This window comes from Lissotriton helveticus, chromosome 7, assembly GCF_964261635.1.
Source record: "Lissotriton helveticus chromosome 7, aLisHel1.1, whole genome shotgun sequence".
Taxonomy (NCBI): Eukaryota; Metazoa; Chordata; class Amphibia; order Caudata; family Salamandridae; genus Lissotriton; species Lissotriton helveticus.
The window spans coordinates 672,203,773-672,231,437 of NC_136068.1; the positions used below are offsets into that span (position 1 = coordinate 672,203,773).

At 47.5% G+C, this 27,665-nt stretch overlaps 1 protein-coding gene across 1 annotated transcript in view; it reads right to left on the reverse strand.

The window, feature by feature from the left end:
- Window positions 1-468: 468 nt before the first annotated feature.
- LOC144766961 (sulfate transporter-like) overlaps window positions 469-27,665 on the reverse strand; it is a 69,331-nt gene continuing 42,134 nt past the window's right edge. Inside the window, exon 3 of the mRNA XM_078650643.1 lies at window positions 469-2,385. Coding sequence (XP_078506769.1) covers window positions 766-2,385 — 1,620 coding nt within the window. The 3' untranslated portion in view covers window positions 469-765. The remainder of the gene's footprint in view (window positions 2,386-27,665) is intronic.

The window sequence follows — 27,665 nt, forward strand, 5'->3', positions numbered from 1 at the left end:
TCCCCTATATGGAGTTTCTTTTTGGTGTATTTTACGAGGGGCTATTATGTACGAAAAATTTCACTCATATTTTTGATGCAGATGCATGGTAGGAATTACTGTATGTTAGAACATTGGAATTTTGGGAGCTCCATTGAAAACAATGGAGTGCTCTGGGCTTATAATGGCTGGTATAAGCCTGGAACTCCAAACATTCCAATGTTTCTTTGTTCACAGCTCTGTCTATGAACAAAGGCTTCTGGGAGCCTAAGGGGATTCCAATCCCCTCATGCTTCCAAAAGGCTTTGTTTTTTTTGTTAGAACATTCTGTCCTCTAGTGACAGAATGTTCTAATAGCCTTATAGCCCTTCATAGATGGGCTATACCGCTATTAAAGGCCCTCTCCCTTGTTAAAGGCCCTCGCCTTCGGCTCTGGCCTTTAACGCTGGAGAGGGCCTTTAATAGCCGGTATAGCCCTCTACGGCGGGCTATAAGGCTATATGATTATTCAGTGTTTTGATCCTAATAAAATGATTAAAGCTAAAGACCGTGGATTAAGGGAGAAGGTTTCCTTAAATTGATATCTTACATTTCAGCAAAATAGTAACGCCAGGACATGAGGAATATGATTTTCCACTTTCTTCTTCCAAAAACTGTGATAAATGGATATGCCTTTCCTTCAGTCACCCAGCTTTTTGGAAAAGAGATGATGGACAGTGTAGCATGAGCAAACTGTATGCTTTGGATGAACCCCCACACCTTGCAGCTCATCTCTAGCACTACTTGCTAGAATTTAGTTTGGTCGAATATGTCTTCGGTGATAGTCTGGCTGGGGTTGAAGGAGAAGGCAGCGTTGATTAACTGAATCTCCCTCTGCTTCTCAGCATACTTTCTCTCTGCAAACTGCACAGCTTCGTGAACACTGTGAAAAGCCAGCTGCTCTGGGTCTTTTCCAGAACCACACTGGATGAAGTAGCCACCCTCTTGAAGAGAACGTCTCACCGAGGGATTGCAATTGGCAAGGAATACACGCACATCAATGTTGTTATAGTCACTGTAGATCTCCTTTAGCATGAAGAGGCCAACTGTGTCTATGAACTGCATGGCTCCGCAGTCAATGATCAGGGAATGCATGCCAATCTTTGGCATGGGGAACTCAGCTGAATTCTGGTGTCTGCTGGATGATGTAGTGGCAATATACTTGGAGAAGAAACCACAATCAGTGGATTTGGCAACTGCCTCCTGAGCTTTTCTGGCCTTTCGTTGCAATACCGCAATGTCTAAAGGGTTCACCTTTGTCTTCTCATAGAGCATATTCTTGAAATAGGCCTTGTTGGCATAATACAGGGAAGCATCAAAGCGAAAAATTTTGATATTTGGAATGTCGCTGAGCTCTTTGTATGTGAACTGGTCCTCATAGATCTCAGTGTCACTTACTTTAGCCAAGAGGGTAGCTCTGGGCCTCTGGGTGCGGAAGATGATGCAGAGTATGGAGAAGCAAACCGCCACCAGCAGACCAATTTCAGTAGAAATAAGAGAAGAGGCAAGCATGCTGACCCACCAGATGATAGTGTCAATTTTGCTGAGACGCCACATGTTTGGTGTGTCTGCAAACTTTCTCAGAGCCCCCCTGAGATTTGCAATTGTGATGACACCTAAGATGCAATTCTGCAAGGAGTAGAAGAGTGGGGCAATGGCCAAAAGTGTTAGCAAAAGAACCAGGGCAGTGACCAAACCAGTGATTTGAGTCTTGGCTCCAGTTGATTCTCTAAGAAGTGTTTTAGCCAATGCTGCAGAGCATGCAAAAGAGTGGAAGAAAGATGGTATGAAGTTGCACATGCCTATAGCTAACATCTCCTGATTTGCCCTGGTAGGGTATCCATGCTTTTTGCCAAACATCTCAGCCAACGAGACCGACATTGCAAAACTGATGACAGCTATGGGAAAAGCATCTGAAGCTAAGCTGGGAATGAGGCTAACATCTGCTGCCTTGGGTGGCAGGAAGCCTGTGGGGATCTTCCCACAGATAGAAGAATTGTATTTTCCCTTGAAGTTAAGGTAGTGGGAAACCAGTGTGGCCACAACAAGGATCAAAAACTCCACAGGGAATGGGACCTTCATTTTGCTTTTGAATCGATCGTTGATCTCCTTGACCGGTATGATGACAGCCAATGCAACAATGCTGGTAATGAGGTCACAGAGATTTGTCTTCTTAATGTATGTGAACATGTCAATCCAAGTGAGTACAAGGGCCCCTGCTCCGTCATGGCTTGGAATTTTCAGTCCAAAGAGATATTTCACCTGGGACGTGAGGATTGTCAGGGAAGATCCTGTCACAAATCCGCTCAGCAGTGGCTCGGACAAATACACAGCTATGAAGCCCAGCTGGAACATCCAAAATAGGATCTGAAAATACAAAGTTAATTATGTTAAAATTTTAACAGCTGTGCAATAATATAGAAAAAAGTTATTTTTTTATATTTCTTTTTATTGAAACAAGGCATCAAAAACAAAACAAAGGCATAACAGTGGGGAGACACTCTCCCATATTGCATATCATCTCATCAGGAGAAAAAAGAAAGAAAGGGGGGAAGGGGGAGAGAAAGCGGGAAACCTAATACACCAATAAAAACAATCAAGGAGAGGTAGGAACATCAATGGGAGAAGCAATAGGTGGTACACATATGTCTCCCCTGTATCGATTCCACAGCCCCCACACAGATGCCCACTTACGTGGGCGGCCCTGCACCACATAAACAGTTTTTTCGCGGAACATACACCAATCCATGTTCTCTTTCCATTCTTCGATGGTCGGTGTCCTCTCTGACCCCCAACGCTGTGCTATATTCCTTTTTGCTATCATATTACCTAGAGTTACCCAGGTGATCTGCGCCACATTAAGATCAGTGGGCTCCCAAATATTAAGGAGGCACCTCCTTGCCTCCGGTAAGACAGTCATCCCCAACACCTCTTGCATGACATCGTGAACTCCCCTCCAATATTCGGCTACAGAACAACACTCCCAAATAATATGGAGGAACGTACCCACAAGACCACACCCTCGTCTGCACAAATCCGTGTCCGACAGCCCCATCCGAACCAGGCGGGGTCCTGTGACATAAAGCCTATGCAATATTTTCAACTGAACAACTCGAAGTCGTGCCGGGATCGCGACCACTTTCGGTGATGACACAGCCACTTGCCAGTCCTCATCATCTAATTCAACACCATCTTGCGACCATTTGTCCCTTAATGAAACCAGGAGATCCGCCCTATGATTGATACATTTTTTATAAATAATGGAAATAGTTTTTTCGGGCAGATGTCCATCTAAAATTCTATCTTCAAGAGGTGACGCCTCGGGCAGGTCCGCCACCTCCGGCATGGCCGCCGTCAACGTATGTCTGACCTGCGCATATCAAAAGTACTCAGTACTACCCAATTTGAATTCAGCTTGCAATTCCAGGAACGTTTTGAGCCTCCCCTTAGCCCAGACATCGCCGATAGTCGAGAGCCCAATCAAGTCCCACCTGTCAAAACCCTTCGTATTCCAGAGCTTGCCTAACATGTCAGAATCAAACAGTGGGCTGGCCTGAGTCAAACGACCTTTCCATCCCAAAGAGCTAGTAGCGTCACGCCAGATCTGCACCGCATGCATAGTCGGCCCCGTTAATACGTTTCAGGCCGTCCTAGTATACAATGCTCTGTTATAATTGCCTCCAGGAAGAAGCCATCTATCCATCGCATATCCAGGGTCAGAAGGGGGCCCATAAGTGCCAAGGTTAATTGCTGCCAATTGAGAGGCCCAATAGTAGCGCCGCATATCACGGAGCGCAATCCCGCCATCATACCACGGAAGCGTCAATTTGGCTAATGGGATCCGGTGTCTACCTTCCCCCAACAGACTGCGTTGTAACCCTTCTACCTCTCGAAAATAGCTAGCGGGTACTACTTCTAAAGTGTTTTGTAGAGCGTAAAGAAAATGAGGCAGAGACATCATTTTAAAGTAAAAAAAAGTTTTTTTAAAGTTATTACAAGTCTAAGAAGCACACATAAATTAGAAATAAATATAAAAGACATTTTATGGTGAGGTCCTACTACCATCCCCATGCTGAGCACAGCCACAGGTCATGCACATTGAATAATGGCCGCCTGCAGGGGCTTGGGCACAGGGCCTCATTGGAGATTACATTTAACATGTCAGGAGAGATGTAATATGTGAGGTGATAAGTAGTGCATGACAGGGGCACAAGTTATATTTAGATCAGTAAAGAACAACTGGTGAATTTCAGTGGTTATTGATTTGTAAACATTATTTTTTATGTTATTTTAATTTCTAACTATAATGACATTTTTAACCTATTTTTTATATATGGTGTTATAGTTAGGATGGCCAGGTATAGCAATTCCATGCATGTTTGCATACGAATCCCTTTGCGCCCATTTGACAAATGCCCATGGACTTTGCAAACCTGTAGCTTTTTGTAGAGTGGCAGTGGATGCAAAGATTTGTGATGATTTGCTAACTGGTACAAAGAAAAAAGGGGGGCCCAAACACGTATTTCCACTAATGCATTTTCCATAGACATATTGTATCTTGATTAGCACAAAAATGGGCAGTCAGATTTTCATGAAATTTGGCGGGATTATAGATTGTGGTGTACAGAGGATGTGATTTGGAATTACAGGTAAAATGGATTTAAGTGTAGTGATATCTGTGACCATGGTACTTTCATGAAATAGTTCTAAATTCCACAAAACTAATGTGGTGCACAGCGAAGACAAGTCATTAGCTGATTGGACAATGACAACCTTTACTAAAGTTTAAGGCAACCATGTCATTAAGGCCCCCATGCCTGTGTTCTGGCTTAAGGCCTTCAAAATAGGTATTAGGATTACATTTTTTCGCAATCTATTGCCACTTTAGTAAAGTGATATTAGATGGGGAAAAATGATTGTAAGTTTCTATTTATTTAAAAAAATGTTTTACTGAGTATCGTGGTCCTAAATAGCAAGTACCACAGCACTTAAAAAATAATATATAAATTATCTTAAATGATTGAAAAAACACTGTACTACACTATAGTTCCCAAATATAGTGTAGTACAGTGTATTTACAATTTTTAACATACTTAATTTGTTGAAAAAAAGTGTATGGAGTACTGCAGAAATACCTAATAAATACTGCATAATTACTGAGGAACTTATAAAAATAAAAAAATTAACATTTCCCCAAAAATATGGGACTTTTTAGGTAGTAGCAATGTACTCCGTAAAGTATTATACATAAAACAATAAAACCTACTACTTGATGATATCTAAGGCCCTAACACAGAACACAGCCAAGGTGTAGCAAAAACAATATGGCTGCCTTTCAATTTTCTAGTAACAGTCACCCCCCAATTATATACTGGCTTATCATTGCCATCTACCATGGTATACCTTGAAGTTACCACCGTATACCATGGCCCAAAATATGACTAAGACCTAGCTGTGTTATTGTATTGTGGTACACTTGACTCATGCATGGTTTTGCATGGGCAATGCAATACTTAAGTCAGATTTGCATAGCAATACAAGGCCACCTTGCATGGTCATGTGTTGCTTGGCAAATCTGGAGAAACCCAAGTTAGCGCATTTCACTGTTTTGCATTACTACACACACCATGATCTACATTGCTGCTCAATTTCACATGCATCAGTCTGCCACTCTACTGTACGACACTAGACTATACACCACTTCACTCTACTGTAGACCAGTATACGCCACTTTACTGTACACCACTTCACTCTACATCCCTCCACTCAATGCCACTCAACTATACAATATTCCACTCTATGCCAGTCCACTTTACTCCACTCCACTCTATGCTATTACACAGTATGCCACTCCACAGTACTCCTGTCCACTCTATGCTATTTAAGTGTAGGCAACTCCATTCTATGCCTCTCCGGTTTGCGACAATCCACTGCACACCACTCCTCTCTATACTACTCCACTATACGCTATTCCACCGTATGCCACTCCACTCTATAACACTCCACTGTACTCTATTCCACCTCACTGTACGCTACCCCACTGTACGCCCCGCCAGTGTATGTCACTCCACTCTGCCACTCCATTCAAAGCTATTCCATCGGATGCCATTCCACTCTATGCCACTCCACTGTATGTTATGACACTCTACCCCACTCCACTGTATGACACTCCACTGTACACTACTCCACTATACACTATTGCACTCTATTCCACTCTGCACAACTCCTCTACACTATTCCACTGTATGCCACGTTGCTTTATAACACTCCACTGTACTCAATTCCACTGCATGCCACCCCGCTACATGCTACCCTACTGTATGCCACTCCATTCTATTCTACACTATTCCATCAGACGTCACTGCACTATACACCACTCCCCTGTATGCCACTCCACTCTACACTGTTCCACTGTATGCCACTCCACTCTGACACTGCTGCGGTGTATGCTGTTTTCCCTGTATGCCAATCCACAATACTATGCTCCATTCTACATTAGTCCATTGGAAGCTGCTCCACTCCACGACACTCTACTGTATGCTATTCCACTGTACCCAACACTCTGTCACTCCAGTCAATGCCCCTCTACTCTATGCCCCTACACTGTAAGCCCCTCCACTGTATGCCATTTCACTCTATGCTATTTCACTCTATGCTATTCCATTCTATCACTCTACTGTACTTCATTCAGCACTATTCCAATGTATCCCGCTCCACTCCACTCTACCCTATTACACAGTAAGCAACTCCACTCTTTGCCACTCTACTGGTATTCCACTCTATCCCACTGACTGTTCATCACTTCATGTCATACTATTCCATTGGACGCCACTCCACTGTACACTACTCCACTGTATGCAATTGCACTCTACCCCTCTCCACTGTACACAACTGCAACCTACAAAACTCCATTGTACACCACTCCGATGTATGCTACTTAACAATATTCTATTATACTCTACACCACTCCACTGTACAATACTCCACTCCACTCTATTACACTATACACAATTCTACTCTACGCCTGTCCACTCTATGGTATTGCACTGTACGCAACTCCATGCCAGTTTAGTGTACGCCACTGGACTGTATGGCAGTCCACTGTACGCTACTCCATTATACAATATTCCACTTTACACCATTCCACTCTACACCACTCCACTCTCCACTATTCCAATGTATGCCACTGTACTGTACGACACTCCATTGTCGCTATTCCAGTGTATGCTACCCCACTGTATCGATAGCCAACATCTAAATGGCTTTGTTTGAATGTAAATACATCCAAAAAGAAGTAGCACCATTCTTTGAGTCTGTTTCCCATTGGTCAAGATATATAGACAATATTTTCTTTGTCTGGACCGATGGGAAACGGACTCTCCTTGAATTTTTAGCATGGCTAAAACTTGCAGATGACAATTTAAACTTCACAGCTAATATGAGCACTGAACGTGTTAAATTTTTAGATATCGTCATAAAACATAATGAGGGAACTTTAGAAGTGGATTTATTCGTAAAGCCCACAGCGAGAAACACCTTGCTACATTTCGAAAGCAACTATCCGCTCTGTCAAAGGCAAAGTATCCCTTTCTCCCAATTTCTGAGAGTTAGGCGCAATTGCACTAAGCTCTCTGATTTTGATACAGAAGCAGTGGAAATTAAAAAGAAATTTTTAGCAATTAGCTACCCTCACCAGCTGGTAAGGGAATCATATAAGAGAGCCCGCTATTATGATGGAGACCACATTTTTAATGCTTATAATAACAAAGCAGAATGTAAATTAGTTTATATTACAAAACACTCTACATTAAACAGCTAAGTTAAACAGATTATAAATTCTAATTGGCATCTTTTAAACAGGGACACAAATCAGAAAAAGATTGCAAAACCACTGTTTGCTCATCACCGGAATAAAAACATTAAAAATCTAATAGTACATTCTCGGTTTACCTCAAAAATGACAGAAGCCCCCTTTATACAGAAAACCATTGATGGTAGTAAGCCCATAAAAGGAACCATAAGGTGCTCTTCGTGTAAATCTTGCGACAAAATACTTGAAGGTGCGAATATGACATTCAATAACTCCAATGGCAAAACCCATAATGTAATTTACATTCTCCTATGTCCTTGTAACTTAGGTTACATAGGCGAAACATTGAGGCCGATCCAGACCAGATTGACGGAACATCGGTTAGCCATAAAAACTGGTAAGACTATGGCACCATTAGTGAAACACTTTATGGTATTTAATCATCAGCCTGACAATATCCGTTGGCGAATACTGGAAAAAATCCATACACCAGAAGAGAAAGGAGGATTGCGTATCCGTAAAAAAAGAGAGGTGCTTTGGATATTTTCAGTGGATACTTTTAAGTCTGGCCTTAATAATGATTTACCTTGGGAGAATGCTATTATTTAAATATTTATCCCCAAATAAAAGATTGCCCTTATAGTTCAGGGTGCTATCGTTCTGCATATATATTTAGAGATATTTGTTTGACATTGTCAGTAGAATAGGTATTCTCTTTATAAACTGAATTTTTTACTATCATTTTCTAGACTAAATTGTCCATTCTATCCTTAAATATGTAATATTACAGTATATAAAATTCTCGTTGGTGCATTCTGCGCCTCCCTCTTTGTAATTAGTAACCAAAAACCTACATGTAGCCCACCAATATCCTACTTGGATGTTATTATTATGCCTTTTTATTAGAGTTTATTTATTTATTTTCTACATAGATGGCAGTAGTTCCTTGATTGCAATATCTACACAGCGAGCCATGTTATTCTTTTAGTTCGCTCTTTGTTTCGTGATGTACATGAGTCGGACAAGTTTGGAATAATCCCTTTAAATTTACCACTGCTGGTCACACTCGTCACATGACCTGAAACGTCATCACGATGCGCCTATTTATATGGCAGCTAAAAATTGTTCCTAGTCGACCGCGCGATATCCACTCCAGTGCAGACCCCTTTTGTCTCCAATTTCGTGAGAGGACTATTTTAAATAAGGTATGCCGCCCTGTACTCTCCACACATTTGCGCATTATGTTTGTCATCTGTTACACGCTATTAATTACTGCTTTGGCCTTGCGCCTTTTTATCGTTGAAGATTATTTGTCCTACCGGAAAACCTCTATCGATTGCTTGGACCTCTTTCTGTATTTCAAGAACGTTTGAAATAACATAAGGTATATACTATCATCGGATACTCTTCTTCATTATGCTATTCTTAAGTATCTATATAACGTTTTTTCAATAATAGTGAGGCTACCCGTTTTATTTGTTTTCCGGTTAGAATTTTACCGTGATTAACGTTCCATACAGGATATTAAGTGGGCCTCTTATCGCTTCAATTCGAATTTTTGAAGGTAAACTCTACAATCATCTTACTAAGATAAACGATATATGTTTATTAAACATCGTTGTAGGAGTATTTGATCTTTGACAGAAATATTCCTCTGTAAAATAAATTAATACTCATTAAAGAAAATCACCCGGACTTAGATTGCCAGTAATATAATGATAATACTGCTTTACACCAAAAATTTGGGTTATTATCTTAGTAATTTCCTGTTTTAACTTCTTTTAGAACTTCATCTGAATATATGGTGTCAACAAACTATATCACGTTTTTTGATATCCATTTGGCTTTATAAAGTGATCCTCCCTAAAAAGTAGGTCATCCATACCATCCCTCTATAAAAAATATGTTTATTTTATTTTTTAAACGATACTTGCTATTGATCATTAAATACATCAAGGAAGGTAGTTATTGTGTTTTTTTCATTATGAGGACTTATTTAAATTTCTTAAACTGGGACCTCGCTTCAAGTTCCTAGATCCCAGACTGTGAAGAATAACACATATTTCTATTTTGATTAAATAAACCACAAGTAAGCTGCAGTAAGAGATATCTGTTTTCTTTTGCAATCTATAACACGGGTGATGGCCAAAAAATACATATAGGTCAGATAGAGCAGGATTCACAGATTGGGATCTTTTTGTCTTTTCTAATCACATCTAATACCTTTCTTTACGATATCACTCCTAGATAATGGTACCACAGGTATAAACTAGAAATGTAACAACTGTGCATTAATCTTTGATACAGAATATTGTATATGTATCAACAAAATGAATATGTATTACTATATTCACTTCCTTCTCGCTTTTTGTATATTATGACAGACAGTGACATAGCCTCTGTATATGTATTGTACAAAATGGAGGTCTAAATTGTAACAAAATAATGAGAATGAGTTTTTATGTTAATTGCGTTTAAATTATGTTTTAATTAAATTCTAGGTGTTCTGGCAACTCCTGATGAAGACACTCTATCGTGTTGAAACGCGCGTCGAAGATTTACCCTTTTCCACTTATATGTTTTTATGTTTTAACAAAATGACATTTTAATGTCATTGAAATGCTTTGCTTGTTAGCATGATTTTTATACTTTTGATTAAAGATTGTTTAATGTTTTACCTTTTTTAAACAAATTTTTCAGTTTAAAGTTACAATTGCATTGTTGTGTCTTTTAAGTTGCTTGGGAATGATAATTTTCACTGTGTCTTTTACCCTGTCCCAAGAACTATATTAGTTTTCATGGGGCCATTATTACTCACATGTGCTACCCCACTGTATGCCACTACACTCTATGCCACTCTATTCTATGCTATTCCATTGGACATCACTCCACTGTACGCCCCTGTAATGTATGCTATTACACTCACACCCACTCCAGTATAACCCACTACAATCTAGACCACTCCACCTTCTGCCCCTCCAATGTACAAAACTCTATGCCTCGCTACTAGACTCTACTCCGCGCTATCCCCGTACACTCACCTGTCCAAATTTGCACTCAAGTGTATGCCTGCACACCCTATTATACAACAGGCTACTCCACTCTACTACAGTTTCCAACACTGTATGACACAGCACTCACCTCTACAGTTCGAGATGCCACTCCAATTTATAACAGTTTACTCAATTCTATGCTATGCCACTTCAATATACGCCATTCCATTCTACGTGCATCCACTATTTCCTACTCCACTCTACGCCACCCCATGGTTCACCCCTCCACTCTTTGCTAGTCCACTGTATGCCACTCAACTCTTCTACAATCCATTGTATGCTATTCTGCTGTAAGGTATTCCACTGCATGCTATTCCACTGTGTGCTACTCCCCTGTACGGAACTCAACTCTATGCCACTACAGTGTATGCCACTCCACTCTAAGCCGCTCCACTGTACGGCATTCTTCTCTACTCTATATAACAGTCTACTCTACTTGACTTTATGGCACTCTACAACACTCTACTACACTCTATCCATGTACACTTCTCTGTCCTACTCTATACTCCACTCCATGCCCATACACTCCAATGTACAACACTCAATTCCACTATACAACTATTTTAAATATTCTAAGTCACTGCACTGCACTCTACTGTATGAGAATCCACTCCAATTTATAATGGTTCACTCAACTCTACACAGCAGCACTACACTCCTCCACATTACGTAATGCCACTTCACTCTACTGAACTGCACAAGACCATACCTCACTCTATACTACAATCCACTCTATGCAGATCCACTGTACAGCACACTACTGTACTCTATGCTATTCCACTCTACAACACTCTACTACAATGTATGCCATTCTCAGACACTTTACTCCAGTCTATATCCCTACACTCTATTGTACAACACAGTACTATACTGTATGCCACTGTACAATACTCCACTCCAGTCTATGCCGCTCTATGATACTCTAGTCCACTAAAGGACAATGTATGCAACTCTTTATGTACCACTGCACCCTACTTTGCTCAAGTCCACTCTAGGACATAGTACTCCAGTCTTATCCACTCTACTCCACTGTATGCTACTCCACTGTATGCCACCCTATGCCATTCTACTCTGTAACACTGTATAACAATCTGTACTACAACACGGTAATGCACACCACTCCACTCTACAAACCTTTACTAGACTGTATGCCACTCTACTCTACTATAGTCTACAACACTTTCCAATACCATATGACACACCACTGTACTGTAGTGTACAACACAGTACTCCAATTTATGACACTTTACTTGACTATTTAGTACGCACCTCCACTTTGCGCCACTATACTCTATGACACGCCACTCCACACAGACACTTTTCTCCATTCTATGCTGCTCCACTCCAGTGTACTGCACTCTACTACACTTTATAACACTCTACACCACTGTACCATACTTCACTGTATGTCACTCCAGTGTCCAACACTCTACTTCACTGTATGCAACTCCACTCAACAACTCTGTACTACACTCTGTCAATTTACTCCAGTGTATGCCCATCCACTCTACCCCACTGTACTACTGTATGACAAGTGATGGCACACCACTCCACACCTCTCTATGACATGCTACTCCACTATAGGACACAGTAGTCCACTCTATGACACTCTCCTCTACAGTACTTTAAAACACTCCGATTGATGATACTCCACTCTACTCTCCCTACTCCACTCTATGCCGCTCCACTGTACACCACTGTACCCTCTTTTACAGTCGATGACACCCGACTCTACTGTAAGCCACTCCACTGTACAACACGCAGCTCCAAATGATGATCCTTGACTCCACTATATGACAAACGATGTCACTACACTATGCAGCACTTCACTATACCGTATACTATTCCACTCCACTCTAATCCACTCCACTCTATTCCACTCTACAATACTCCACTCTGACACTAGACTTTGCAACACTCTCCTCCACTGTCATTTACAACTCTCCACTTAACGAGACTCCACTTAATAACACTTGACACTGCAAGTTCAAAGATTTTAATTAAAAAATAATATTCACTGAAAGCTCCACTCTACAATACTTGACTCCACAATATAATACACCATGCCACTATACCTTATGGCACTTTACTACACTATCACGCGCTGGAGGAAGTTATTTCTTTTACTCATTAGAGGAGCACCGGAGAAGGGCTCGCTCTTACTTTTTTTAATAACTATCCTCTTTTAAATACCAAAACCGATCTTTTAACATACTGTGTTGCACCATTTGTATTTTGCACTGTTCCTACCTGTCCCTGGTCCCCGGTCCACCGCCAATCATTTGGTTTGAGTGGAGGGACGCAGGACGAGATTTCGGGCTCCGGAAGTGAATCACAACTTCCGGGCCCAACTGCCAATCAGATACTCGCAGCTGGCAGCCCACACACTTCAAAACAGATGCCTTTCAAGTCGTGCAGCGGACTCGCTTGAGGAAGGTATTTCTTTTACTCATTAGAGGAGTGCCGGAGAAGGGCTCGCTCTTACTTTTTTTAATAACTATCCTCTTTTAAATACCAAAACCGATCTTTTAACATAGTGTGTTGCACCATTTGTATTTTGCACTGTTCCTACCTGTCCCTGGTCCCCGGTCCACTGCCAATCATTTGGTTTGAGTGGAGGGACGCGGGACGAGATTTCGGGCTCCGGAAGTGAATCACAACTTCCGGGCCCAACTGCCAATCAGATACTCGCAGCTGGCAGCCCACACACTTCAAAACAGATGCCTTTCAAGTCGCGCAGCGGACGCGCGCGTGCCGAAGGCGTGCCAAGGGCAAGCCCGTCTGCGCCCGTCCGCGCCCGACCGGGACCAGGGGCCACAAACCCTGGCAGTTCGTTGAGAGGTGTCCTTACCTACAGTGCCCAGACACTGCGGAGCTTGGCAGGGCCCATGAACCTAAAATAAAGGCATTCAATAGACACCGCAATCAGCCTCCCCGGCTGCTCCCACTGTAACTTCAAGTTCCAACCAGAAAATGTATCAGCTCCCTCCCCTTGCCCTCCCCTAAAATTCTATCTACTGAACTGTCGTTCCCTGCCCAAACACTCAACTGAACTCTTTCTGTTAATAGAAGACCTTAACCCTGATGCAATATTCCTTACCGAGACCTGGCTTCAGGTTGAAGCAGACACAGCTGTCACTCAAACCCTTCCACCCGGTTACCTGATCCAAAGAGCGGATCGCAAAACCGGCAGAGGGGGATGGTTAGCGATAATCTTTAAGGATCATTTTCAGTGCCGGTCCTCTATAGAGGAGCTGCCTGACTGCGAAAATATGAACTTCTCCTTAAAATTCTCGCCCACCATTACATTCTCTGGCCTATTGCTTTACCGCCCCCCCCCCCCAGGACCCCCTGGTCTATTTCTTAGTGCACTCTCGACTATGGTCGCCAACTTAGCTCTCTCCCCATCCAATTACACGATTCTAGGGGATCTCAACATTCACCTCGATGACCCCGCTGATAACATGGCCAATGAACTCTCTCAGCCCTACAAATCACCCAGAAAGGCTTTGCACCAACACACATAAAAGGTCATCTTCTGGACCCCGTGCTCAGTAACTCACGGAATCTCCAGATTGATACACCTATCCCCCTCCCTTGGACCGACCACGCACTAATCCCTTTTAACTAGAAAATCCCAGCCAGCATCCCCCCCAAGAGCACAACTAAGACACAAGATAGGAAATGGTCAAACCTCTCCGCTAGCCATTGGTCCAATCTCCTAGAGAATTCCTTACCACTCCCTAACTCAGACCCAGAGAGGGCGAACAATAACTTCAACCTCTGGATCCAAAACTCATTAGACACGCTAGCCCCCAAAAGATCTATCCAAAAAAGATCTAACCGTAAAATAGCACCCTGGTTCTCCACAAAACTGAGAGAGCTCAAACAAACCTGTAGGAAGTTAGAAAGGAGCTGGAGACAGAATCCAACAGAAGAAGGGAAATCAATCTACAGAGAGGCAATAAGGAAATATAAGTCAGAAATAAAAACTGCACAATCCTCCTTTTACGAGGAGAGGATCAGCGCAGCCGCAAACTCCCCTAAGGAGATCTTTCGCATCGCTAAAACCCTGGTCACCATACCCCCAAAAAAACATTCCAGAAGATGCACCCGCCTGATGCAACAATCTTGCAGAATTTTTTCACCAAAAAATCGAACTAATTGCCCACTCCTTCCCTCTGTCCAAGAACGACACTTTCAAGTCTGACACAAGGAGTCCTCTTCTGAATTCCCGTAGCTCCCTTGCAGAGTTCCCCCATTAGATGAAGATTCCCTAAAGGCAATCATGCCTAGAGTGCCCTCGGGTTCTCCACTAGACCCCGCCCCTTCCCGATATCTTTCCCTAGTCGCCAATATCATATGCCTAGTCAATTTGGCTATTATAAATGCCTCCATTTTAGCAGGCACGGTCCCCCATGCCTGGAAGTGCACCCAGGTAAAGGCCCTCCTGAAAAACCCAGCCTGGATCCCTCTAACCTGGCCAACTACCGACCTATATCCCTCCTCCCCTGGTTAAGTAAGCTAACCGAGAGACACATAAACTCCGTCCTAGTACAGTACCTAGAGCTTAACAATCTGCTTCATGTATCACAAACAGGCTTTCGCCCCCGACTAGGGACGGAGATAGCCCTTTTGGCCGTAACCGAAGAGGCTCGAAGACTCATGGACCAGGGCGGCTCAGCAGCTATCATCCTGTTAGACCTCAGTGCCGCCTTCGACACTGTAGATCACAAGATCCTGCTGAGCCGGCTAAAAAGTCTAGGAGTGACCCACTCAGCTCTCTCCTGGCTACAATCATTCCTCAAAGACCGGATCTTTCAGGTCTTCGAAGGTAATGCCTCCTCTGACTGCTGGCCGCTCAGTTGTGGGGCCCCTCAGGGCTCCTCCCTGAGCCCCACACTTTTTAATACTTATATGGCACCCTTAGCTGAGGTAGTTCTCCCATTCAGCATACAAATCATAACATACGCTGACGATACCCAGTTGGTGGTATCACTGAACCACCCAGAGGGCTCATCTTGCTCCCTCGGCAGCTGACTAGAGGCTGTTGCCGAGTGGATGAAACTCTCCCACCTCAAACTAAATGGCGACAAGACCGAGCTCATGTTCTTGGGTAAACTGCCATCCCCCCTGTCTGCACATCTATAGCCTACCTGCCTCAACCCAATGCCCGCTCCAAAACAGCAGATTAAGAGCCTCAGCATTTGGCATGACATCTCTCTGTGCTTTGGCCATCAGGCCACTAAGCTAGCGGCTGCCTGCTTTGGCCTGCTGAGGATGCTTAGGAAAGTTCTCCCCTTCTTCCCTTCAAGGCCAGAAGGATCATGGTACAGGCCTTAATTCTTTCACGCCTCGACTACGGGAACGCACTGTACTTGGGCGCCCCACAGGCAACCCTACAAAGACTCCAGGTGATCCAGAACAGAGCAGCCCGCCTTCTGCTCCAAATCCCCCGGAGACAATCGGCCAAACCCGCCCTAAGGACGCTGCACTGGCTCCCTATCCGGGCCAGAATCCAGTTTAAATCCATGTGCCTGGCTCACAGAGCCATGTGGAAAACTGGTCCAGCCATTTCACACTCCCTGATCACGCCCTATCAACCCTCAAGAAACGTCCAGCTCAGCCTTCCTTGCCACCACCAGGAAAGTCTGTCGTGCCAAGTGGGGGGGTCGCTTTTTCTCCTTGAACGCCTCAAACCTATGGAACTCCCTGTCCCCCTCTCTGCGCAGCGAACGAAACATACTGGCTTTCCGCAAGCTCCTCAAAACTCACCTATTCCGTAATGTGCCTTAATTTTGATTTGTCGTCCTAAGCAGCCCACAAGCGCTACGAGGCCTTAGGGTAGAAACACGCTATATAAATATAATTTCATTCATTCATTCATCAGCTCCACACCACTCCACTCTTCTCCACTTCACTCTATTCCACTCTTGAATACTCCACAAAACTAGACTTCACAACAAATTGTCTGTCCTGGAGGTTGTTTAGACAGTTTTGGCCTCTCTGCTGGGACTTCAGCCATATTGAATTTTGGAGAAATAGTGCTTTCTGGGAGACCATTGTGCCACACTTTAGAGGAAATGGTCATGCTCTGGGGTGTTGCCCTGCACCTCATTGGCCGAGTGTTCCCCTTCTGTGTGACCGCAGAGAACACTAAATAAGTATCTGAGAGGGGCAGTGCCTCTCAGATCTGCTGCTTGAAACTACAGAAGAAGGATTCATGCTGGAAGTTTGATTTGTACCAACCAGGCCCCCACTCTGACTGACTGCACCTACTGCACAATCTGGAACTTCAGCTCTGTGGATCAAACCTGCTTCTAAAGGACTAAAAGATGAATCTCTGCAAGCTACAGGTTAACAGCTCACCTGGACCATCACCTCCAAGACTCCCCAGCCTTGAGTACTACCAGTGGATTTGGCAGGGTTTTGTCCAAGGGATTGTGGGAATTGAAGTCCAAAACTTTCATGTACCATCTTGAGGCTTCCAGGTCCTTGGAGTAAGTTTTGGATACTTTGGGACATTCTAAGTAACTTCAGGAGGAAATTCCAGACATTTGAAGAACTTTGGAGCAACTTTGAAAAAAATCTCCATAAGTGGACTGACTCAACCTGGCCAGTCAAGCTGGCGATCCTCAACCACAAGCTGAATTGCCGTCCGGGTTTGTCCTGCTGAAAAGCTTTGGAGGTCCAACTTCCAGTCTTTGACTGGGAGTTGGTGCAAACCCAAGCCGGCAAACATTCACCAAATCCGGCCTGGTAAAGAGCATTGAGGGACCCGTGAGAAAAAGATCTGTAGATGTTTCTAAGTCCAAACATAAAAATGGTGACCAGGAACAACCGCGAGGCACAACTGCCCACCTTCAACTGTGAGCCGGCCTGGAACTCTGGTTCGTCCCATTGGAAAGCCCCAGAGGTCAAACTTCTATAAGTTTGACCGGGAGCTCGTCACATGGCAAGACTGCGAACCCTCACAGAATACGGACTGGCTGAGAGCTTCGAGGGACCCCAGGAAGAAAAGTTCCAGAAAAGTGCAAAGTCAGAAGGTAAAAACTTTGACTGAGACCTACTGCTAGGGTAGCTGTGCAGGGTTCATCGCGTTCATACATTGATGCTGGAATTTTATTGTGTGATGTGTCTTAATTATTTACTAAATTGGTGTTTTTAAATTCTTTACCTACCTGTCTTTGAATTTGAGCCTGCCTGCTTGCAGCAAAGCTACAAAGGGGAGATGCATATTTACCACTACTAATAACCCACTTTCCAACATTAAGGATAGGCTGTAGTTAGGAAAACATTACTTATTCTTTCTATACAATCCCAACTTAAACTACACAAACAATAGAAATTCTAAAGTTATAGTTATAACTTAAATTTATAAATTGTGTACCAAGTGCAAATGACTATAAGTCGCTCATCTCCATACACAGTATTGTCACCTCAGTCGCAGACTACATTAACTATAACTTGGTTCTCTGCCTACACTTTGCTCTCACAAATTGTGACACTTGACTATACAAAACTACACTGTGCAAGTCTCTCCACCACTCTACTGTACGACAGTCCACGCGATAACACTCAACTGCATGACACTCTACTTCACTGAACTGCATTCTATTCCACTATACTTTACAACACTTTTTTCCACTATCTGCCACTCTACCACACTCTACTTGACAACATACCACTACACCATACTCCACTCCATGTTTCTCCAGTCCACTGTACAACACTCAACTCTACTGCAAGACATGCACTCCACTGTCCAACACGCTGCTCCACTTTACTATAATTCACTCCTCAAATTAGTGTAATGTTGCAAGTGAGGTGACAACACTGTACACTGAGGTGCAAGACTTATAGTAATTTGAAGGTTGCATGTAAATGATACATTTCCATAGTGGTTCTGCAATGGATACGCAGATCTGGAAGCTAAACCACATGTTATAATAGGGTGGCAACAACCTGAGGAAACATTTTCAGCCACATATTTTAATTTTTCTTTTAAAACTATTAATTCATGGGGGCGTGGCCAAGGCGTCAAGATGGCGGTCGCACTTTAAGAGTGCGCTGGACCCCCCGTCCGTCATCCGCCTTCATCCTACCTGCTGCAGTGCTCTCCCTTCGCCCACACTGAGCCGCCTGTGTCCGCCATCCCCGATGCTCTCCTCCGCTTCGTCCCTGGGCCCGTCAGGCTGTCCCGGAGGCTCGCAGGGCTCCCGTTGGCCTGGGGGATCGGCGCTCGGACAAAATGGCGACCCCCGCGTGACTTGCGGGTAGTGGCGGCTCCTCCACGAGAGCCCTTGGACGATCTCCTTGCCTCCCCACGGTGGTCGGATTGCCGACTGCGGACCGCAGAGCTGGGAGCGGGGGCTGCGACGAGCTGGCGCCTGCCCTTTGGTTCCCTCTGCGGGAACCCGGTGCCTGCTACTGCGCCAAGATGGCGGCCCCCTGAGTCGCTCCGGCTCACTGTGCCCGCTGCTTGCTGCCTGCTTCCTCCGGCGCACATCCGCGCCTGTGCTATCGGCGCCCCTCCTGCTGGTCCAGGAGCCGGCTCTGCAGTGCCGAGCGGCGACCCTGCCCGATCTGCCGCTGGAGCGGAGCGATCGCGGCGCCCCCCCCGCACCGGCCCTGGGTGAGTGACCGGCCGCTGCCTGACTGGCGATCCGTGAGGGGGCCCGACCTGAGGGGGCGTTGAGCGTTGCTTGCTGGAGCCGCCGTCTGCGACGCGACGCGCCTGTCCGGCGGCTGACGGCCGTGGTCCTGCACTGTGTGCGGTCCCGTGGAGGAGGGACGGCTGCCCTGGAGACCACATCCTGCCTGCTTCACTGCCCGTGGACCTTCCCCTGGTGAGTGGCGCTGTCCTGCCTCCCTCTGTGACTTTCCCCCTGAGTGGCCTGCTCCCGGTCTGGTGGAGGGAGCCGGGCATCCGCCCGCTCCCCGCTCCCACCCCACCGCGCCATCTTGGAGCGTTGGCCCCTGACCGGCTCTCACCCACGAGGGGCTCCATCTACATCTGCTGCTTCCTGGGGGCACAGGGACTCTGCTGTGGGCTGCCCCTGCCGCGACCTGGGCCTGACCTGCCTCCTGGCCCGAAGCCGGTGCGGCGTTGCCCTTGAGGCATCCCTGCTGCCCGGGGGCTGGAGTACTGGCGCTGGAACCCGGGAGGCTGCGCTTCAGCTGGATGCCTGGCGGCCTGGTCGAATGTGCCGTACTGTGATGTGAGTGGTGTGCCCCCCCTGCCTGCCGAGATTTGTGAACCGCGGCCCACCTTCTCTCCACCTATGTGACAGACCTCTGGGGCTCACCGGACCTGCTTGGAGCAGCTCACTGTGCCGAACTTCCCTCATTCGGGGCTGTGGCTGGCCTCTGCCCTCCTCTCCTGGGTCCCGACGCGACGGACAGTGTGTGTCGCTTTCCTGCCTGCGATACCGGCGGTTGTGGCCTGTCCCGGCATCTGCTCCTTGGCCCTACGTGTGGAAGATTGCCGCGCCATGGGGAAGTCTCGGGCGTCCGCGGTTACCGTACCCACTGCTCAGACGACCCTGGACAAATTTGCCACGGTGGATCGGGGGAATGTTATGTTATGTTATGTTAAAACTTTTTAATACCGCGCACATACACCAATTGGTTTCTTGGCGCTCAAGGACCATGGAATAGGACACAGGGGGTATAGGCGATTAGCCGTGAGCAAGACGAAACAAGTGAGTTTTCAAAGATTTACGAAAAGAGGGGTAGTCAGAAGTGAGCCGGATTGGGAGGGGAAGGGAGTTCCAAGTGAATGGGGCAAGGAAAGAGAAACCGGCACCACCGTGCTTCTTGCGTCTGAACCTGGGAATGACCAGCAGGTTGTGGGCGGAGGACCTAAGGTGTCGGGGGGAACATAAAGGTGTAGGCAACGAGAGATATTGGGAGGAATGGAGCGGATAAACAACCAGGCCCTGGCCCGGCTGGAGGGGAATTACAAACCATCCTTCAGGCGATCTCGACCTCGCAGACATCGGTCGAAGCCAAGATAGGGGAGGTAAAAATAGACGTCTCCCTCATCCGCCAGGACCTCCGCAAAGCCATGGAGCGCCTCACGGAGGCTGAATCCCGGATCTCCACGGTCGAGGATGACGTCTCTACCATTAAGGCCCAAATGGCTCGTCTCCAATCACAAACCGCCGAGCTTCATCGCCGAGCTGAGGATGCGGAGAATAGGGCACGCCGCAACAACCTGCACCTACTGGGCTTCCCTGAGGGGATCGAACGGGCAGATGCGGCCACCTTCCTGGAGGAATGGATCCGCACCTGGATGCCAAAGGACAAGCTCTCCACATGGTTCGCGATTGAGCGTGCCCACCGCTCCTTGGCCCCCAAGCCGCCACTGGGCGCCCCTGCTCGACCTTTCATTCTTCGTGTTCTCAACTTCCGAGATCGTGACGCTATTTTGAGAGCCGCTCGGGAGCTGGGGCAAGTACATCACCGAGACTCCAAGATAATGATTTTCCCCGACTCCTCGAGAGAGGTCCAGTCTCAGCGCCGCTCCTATGAGGAGGTGAAGCAGAAGCTCAGGGCGATGCACCTCCGATATGGGCTCCTCTTCCCAGCCCGGCTCAAGGTCTTCTTCCAGGGTCGGACCCTCTTCTTCGATTCCCCGCAGGCAGCGTGGACCTGGGCTACGGAAGAGAGACCCCTCCAGCTGCGGGCGACCCGCTCCCCGCCCCGAGCAGCCCCAGACAATCCGGGCGATACTGCACCCAAGCCCAGGTGACGCAGGACTGGATCCCGCAGGAAGGGGACGCGCGTGGTGTGGAGCTCCCGTTCGCCGGGCCCTGAAGCCCGGCGGGCCTCCTCTGAGGCGCGACAATACGGCCCTGGAACATCTATCCAGACCCCATCCCTCATTGACCTAAGTTCGGCTCCTGGGCCCGCTGACACCCTGCGACTTGCCCTCTCTGACACTGACCTCTCCAGAAGTCCGTTGCTCCGCGGCCCCGAGGGCGACTCTGATTCCTGATTGAATGCAACCTGTTTTGCCTGCAACCCCGAGGTTCACACCTGGATCCGGGGGCCGGGGATCGGCCTCGGCGGGGCCGGGGGCTTGTCGCTCCTGTGGTTACGGAGCCTCACATCGGGGGGCATGGAGTCCCTCTTGCACCACCATGGAGGCGCTGGCCTGTTCTCAAACTGTCAACCGTCTACTACTGTACCTGGACAGTGATGTTTCCGTTTGGCACTGTTGGTTCATATCCTGCAATATGGAGGGGGGTCCTCCCTGTTGGTAGTCTAGCCATAGTCCCTACCCTTAGCTAACCGTTTTAGTTTAGCACTTCTCCTAAGCAGTTGTAACCAGTTAAGGGCGACAGATGCTTCCCGTTTCGAAGTATAGGGTGGGGGGAGTGGGGGGGGAGGGGGGGATCGTTGTCCCTCAAGAGTTTGTTGTTTTCGGCCGCCTACGGGCCGCCCGTGTTGTTTTCCATCGCTAGTCACCTGTCCTTTTTGTCTTCCCTGGCACCTGCACACGCCCATGTCCGCACAGGACACACCCTGGTTTCCCGAGTTGGATCTAGGTCTGCCCCCAGCTCACGGACGGACTCTATCCTTTATGGCTCGGTTCTTGCTGATCGACTCTGAACAATCTCGCCTGACCCATACCTGCACTCACGCGCCCCTCTGCATTGGCCACGTATGCCCCCGCGCGAGGCCCGACGTCTCGAACACTTCTGGGCCTCCCCCCGGCTGAGAGGGGACCCCCAGACCCCATCCATTCCGCGCCAGTTCATGTTCCCTCGCATGGCTCACATCTCTGACACGCCACTCCATATTCTCTCCTGGAATGTAAATGGCCTTCTGGACCATATCAAACGCACGGCGGTGCTCCGAGCTGCCTGCCGCCACCTCCCTGATGCCCTGGTCCTCCAGGAGACTCACCTCCTGGGCTCTCAATGTCAATTCCTAGCACGCTACGGGTTTGATCGCGTCTGGCACTCTGGCTTTGCCAGAGGCTCTAGAGGGGTGGCCGTTCTTTTGCGGCGCGGGCTTCCGTTCACAGTTACCCACGTCGCCACCGATACTCAGGGTACGTACGTGGCGATATCGGGCCTCGTTGAGGGTAGCCCTCTGAACCTTCTCTCTGTCTATGTGCCCCCGGCCCTCCTGCCCTCCAACCTTCAGCGCCTCACGCACGTGGTCTCTTCCCTCCCCCAGGGCCTCAGTCATCGGGGGCGACTTCAACGCGGTCCCCCAGCCCCACAGGGATGTCTCGGGTCCTCCTTCGGTGCAGCGACGCGTCTCTGCAAGGTGTCTGGAGGGCTGGGCCTCGGCGCTGGGCCTCTGTGATTTGTGGAGGGTGTGGAACTTTCGAGTGACGCGATACACCCACACGTCCGCTGCCCACCGAAACCACTCGCGGATAGACCTAATTCTTATGCCCGCCATGGACGGTCAGTTTGTGTCCGGGGCGGAGATCTTCGCTAGAGGGATCTCTGATCATTCCCCTGTCGCTGTGCGCATTGGGTCCCCACCTACTGGCCCCAGACTACCTGGCGTCTTAATGCGTGGTACCTACAGGACCCGGACCTGGTAGATTCCCTCGGTCAGGAACTCCGCCACTACTTCTCCGTCAATGTGGGGTCTGTCTCTTCACAGGGTACGCTCTGGGAGGCCGGCAAGGCAGTGCTTCGAGGTGTGGCTAGGGGACTTGTGCATGCCAAACGCGCGGCTCAGTCTGCCCACCTGGCACAACTGGAGTCCTCGGCCGTCCGCCTGGAGCGTGACCAACTACGGTCTGACGCCGCAGACTCTTCCAGACAACTGGCCCTGATCCGAGACAAGATCCGACAGGTCTCTATGGAGTCGGCCAAAATGCTTTGGCACTCCTCCGTTGCCCGCATATACGGATGGGGCGACAAAAACGGAAAACTACTCCATAATTTGGTCTCCTATCCCAGTGCTCACCGTATTGTCCCGGAGATCCGTGCGGCTGATGGGACATGCCACGTGGCGTCCCAGGCAATAGCACAAACCTTCGCACACTACTACGAGGCCCTCTACACTGCGCGCCCCCCCAGTGCCTCCCTTGCAGGCCTGATGACAGAATCTGGAGTGTCTCTGCCTTGCCTTCCGAAGGAGGTAGCGGACGACCGCGACGGCCCGCTTACCCTGGAAGAAATTCACGGGGCTATCACCCTGTTGCACTCCGGCAAAACGCCTGGGCCAAATGGTTTCCCCCAGGAATACTACTCGGCGTTCCGTGAGGACCTGGTGCCCCACCTGACTGAGCTCTTTCTCCAAGTGGTGGAGGCTGGGTCCTTTCCAGCTGAATCAGACGTGGCGACCATAGTGGTCATTCCCAAGACGCACCCACCCTCCCTGAACTGCTCAGCCTTTTAGGCCCATTTCCATGATCAATACCGACGTCAAGATATTCGCCACCACCATTGCTCAGAGGCTCCGCCCTCTCCTGCCTGACCTGGTCCACCCTGATCAATGTGGCTTTATGCCGGCTAGAGGCACCCGACATTGCATCCATCGTCTTCACCTCGCCCTGGCCCACCGTCACCGGCTCCCCCCCTACCTGGCCCTTCTCCTTCTAGACTTCGAGAAAGCATTCGATACGGTGGACTGGGGATACCTAGGCGATGTTTTGGAAAGGTTGGGCTTCGGCCCTCCCATCCGCCGCCTGATCCAAGTCCTCTACAAGGGCCCCAGAGCTCGGGTGCTTGTCAACGGCAAGCTCTCTGCCCCGTTCCCCACCTGCAGGGGCACCCGCCAGGGGTGTCCTCTCTCCCCACTTTTATTCGCGTTGGCGATGGAGCCCCTGGTGGCGCTCATACGGCAAGACCCCTTGATTCAGGGATGGCAATGGGATCGGAGCCAAACGGACAAAATCGCTCTATACGCGGATGACGTGTTGCTCTACTTGGCTGATCTGTAGTGCTCCGGCCCCCGAGCCCTGAGAGCGCTGGCGGCCTTCGAGCAGGTCTCTGGCCTCCGCCTTAACCCGTCAAAGTCCACCCTGGTTCCCCTCCACCCCTTCCGAGCCTGCTTCGATTGGCAGGATGTGATCCCCCTTCGGAAACTGTCATTTAAATACCTGGGTGTGTGGATAACTCTCCTTCCTGAACTGGAATGGGCCCTTAACATTGCCCCCCTAGTCACCCGGATGAAACATGATCTCCGCAACTGGCTATCCCTCCCCCTTAACCCGCTGGGATGCAGTGCCCTCTTTAAAATGATGATCCTCCCACGCTTCCTGTATATCCTACAAAACACATCGATCCCTCTCACGAGCGGCTGGTTTCGGGAGCTAGATAGCATGCTGATTCGATTCATATGGGGAAAGGGACGCTCTCGCTTATCGCTCTCTCACTCCAGCATTCCCCCTTATGATGGTGGTATGGGCGTAACTAACCTTTACGCCTACTGCCTGGCCACTAAACTCATTGTGATCCATGATTGGTTTGCGGCGGGTGGTCTGACCCCGCCTACCGGGTGGAGCTCACTGTCCTTGAGTTCGCACGCTTGCAGGGCTTCCTATAAGGCTCCCCGGTGCCCCATGACATGCCCTCCATCACCAGATCGGTCCTTATGGCTTGGCGCGCCGCACTTCGCCTGGTGAGCTGGGACCGGAAACTGACTAGGCAGACGCCCCTTTGGTACGGCACCTGGGCGGGTGAGACCGCGGCCCTGACGGGGTTCCATCGCTGGGATCTGGTGGGAATAACCCAGCTCGGTGACGTCTGGGTGGGGGATCACATACGCTCCTTTGCTGACCTTCAACAGCGTCACTCACTCCTACCCTCCCAATTTTACAAGTACCTGCAACTCCGACAGGCCGTCCACACTCACCTCCCCACTCCCACTTCCCTTCCGGAATTCAGTCCCCTGGAAGCCCAAGTCATGATGGGAGATCTGGGGAAGGGAGGGGTCTCCCGGATATATCGTGCCATCATTAATAATCCCCCTGCATCCTTGGATCACCTTAGAGCAAAATGGGAGGATTGGGTGGGCCCCTTGGACGAGGTGGACTGGCGTAACGCCCTTATGGCACCCAGAACCCTTACCACGTTCTCAAAACTGCGCCTAGTCCAGCTCTACTACCTCCACATGGCATACTTGATGCCGGTCCGTCTCTTTCGCGCGGGTGTGCGGCCGTCCCCGGCATGTGCCCGCTGCACTAGTACCCCGGCGGACTTCTTCCACGTGGAGGGGCTCTGCCCGGCCCTGGAATCCTTCTGGAGGGAGGGTGGAGAGGGAGCTCACGGGTATGATGGGTTGGATGATTCTGCATGACCCGAAACATTTACTCCTCGGAGTGTTTGATGGCCTAGATGGCTCTCGGGCCGATAAGCGTCTCCTAGGTACGGCGGTGGCGGTGGCGAAGCGAGACATTGCAGCTAAATGGTCGCAGAGAGAAGCGCCAACCTTGTCGAAATGGAAGAGAGGGGTTGACTGGTATGGGACTCAAGAAGAAGCCATTTTTGTGGCGAGGGGCTGCTCAGGACTTTTTAATAAAATATGGGGCAAATGGTTTGGGGTCCTACCGCCGTGAAGACTCTTATATTAGGTGGTGACCGCTGGGAACCAGTGATTCATTCTGTTCATGCTACCCTGCTGTGGAATGTCAAGTCGGGGATTCAGAAGTGTTTTAAGGGAATATGTGACTTGTGGCGAATATTTTTTTCTTGTGCTCAAAACTCCAATAAAAATTGATTATCAAAAAAAAAACTAGTAGTTCATTGAAAAAAAGTTAAAGTGACGTTATATTTAGGTGAAAATGTCAGTTAAAACATACAGTTTTAAACTAGCCAAATCACTGAAGTAAAACAGTTAGAGTTATCTCAAGTAACTATAACTTGTGCCTTCATTGAAGTATAACTCCTCCCATGCCATGCACAGCAAATTACCATATATATATTACCACGCTTATGACATGTTGTATGACATCATTGATAACATTACCGCAACATTTGAAATTACATCATTTATGTCAAAACTGTGTATGGGGAGGGCTCCGGTGATGTATTCTATGATGTCACAGAACATGTTATAAGTGATGCAAATGATGAGGTATTTAGTGGTGCATTGGGAGGGCACACTCTGCATGTGTGTGTATGTATAGTATTTATATTATGAATACTTCAATATATAGTATAGTGTACATAGAATTTGATACAAATGGTAAATAATAGACTTAAAAAGTAATAGGTAGAAATACATCAAATATACACAGTTCTAAGAAAAATACAAAATGTTTTGACCATAGACATTTAAAAGGAGCAGAGGATTTTTTTCCTCTAACTAAATCTAGAAAAACTTTCATCTTCATGGTGACGTGGAAGACACTAAGGACCTCATTTATGAGGTCCCTTGCGGCACTTTTGCACTGCCGGAACATCACTTTTTTGTTTTTCTGGTAGAGCAATGTGCCGCAGCATATTTACAAGGTCACGTAAAGACACTTTAGGTGGCTTTTCATGGCCTTGTAAATATGTGCTCACAAACAAAGAACCCCCCCCCCCCAAGCCTAAATCTATATTGGAGGCACAAGCTCTAATCCATATAAAATGTCATAGTCCCACACAGAGAGTATTTATTTGAAATACATATCTATTTATTATTATTTTTTGAAGTTTTTCATTTATAAATTCAACAATCATAAAGACATAAATGTATGTACAAAATCTATTTACATATCAAAATATATGCGGCACATACCCTCTCATACCTTCATAGCAACCACCAATCACACCCATACAAACCATCGTCAGTCATACCAATCCAATTTGCTTGTAAAT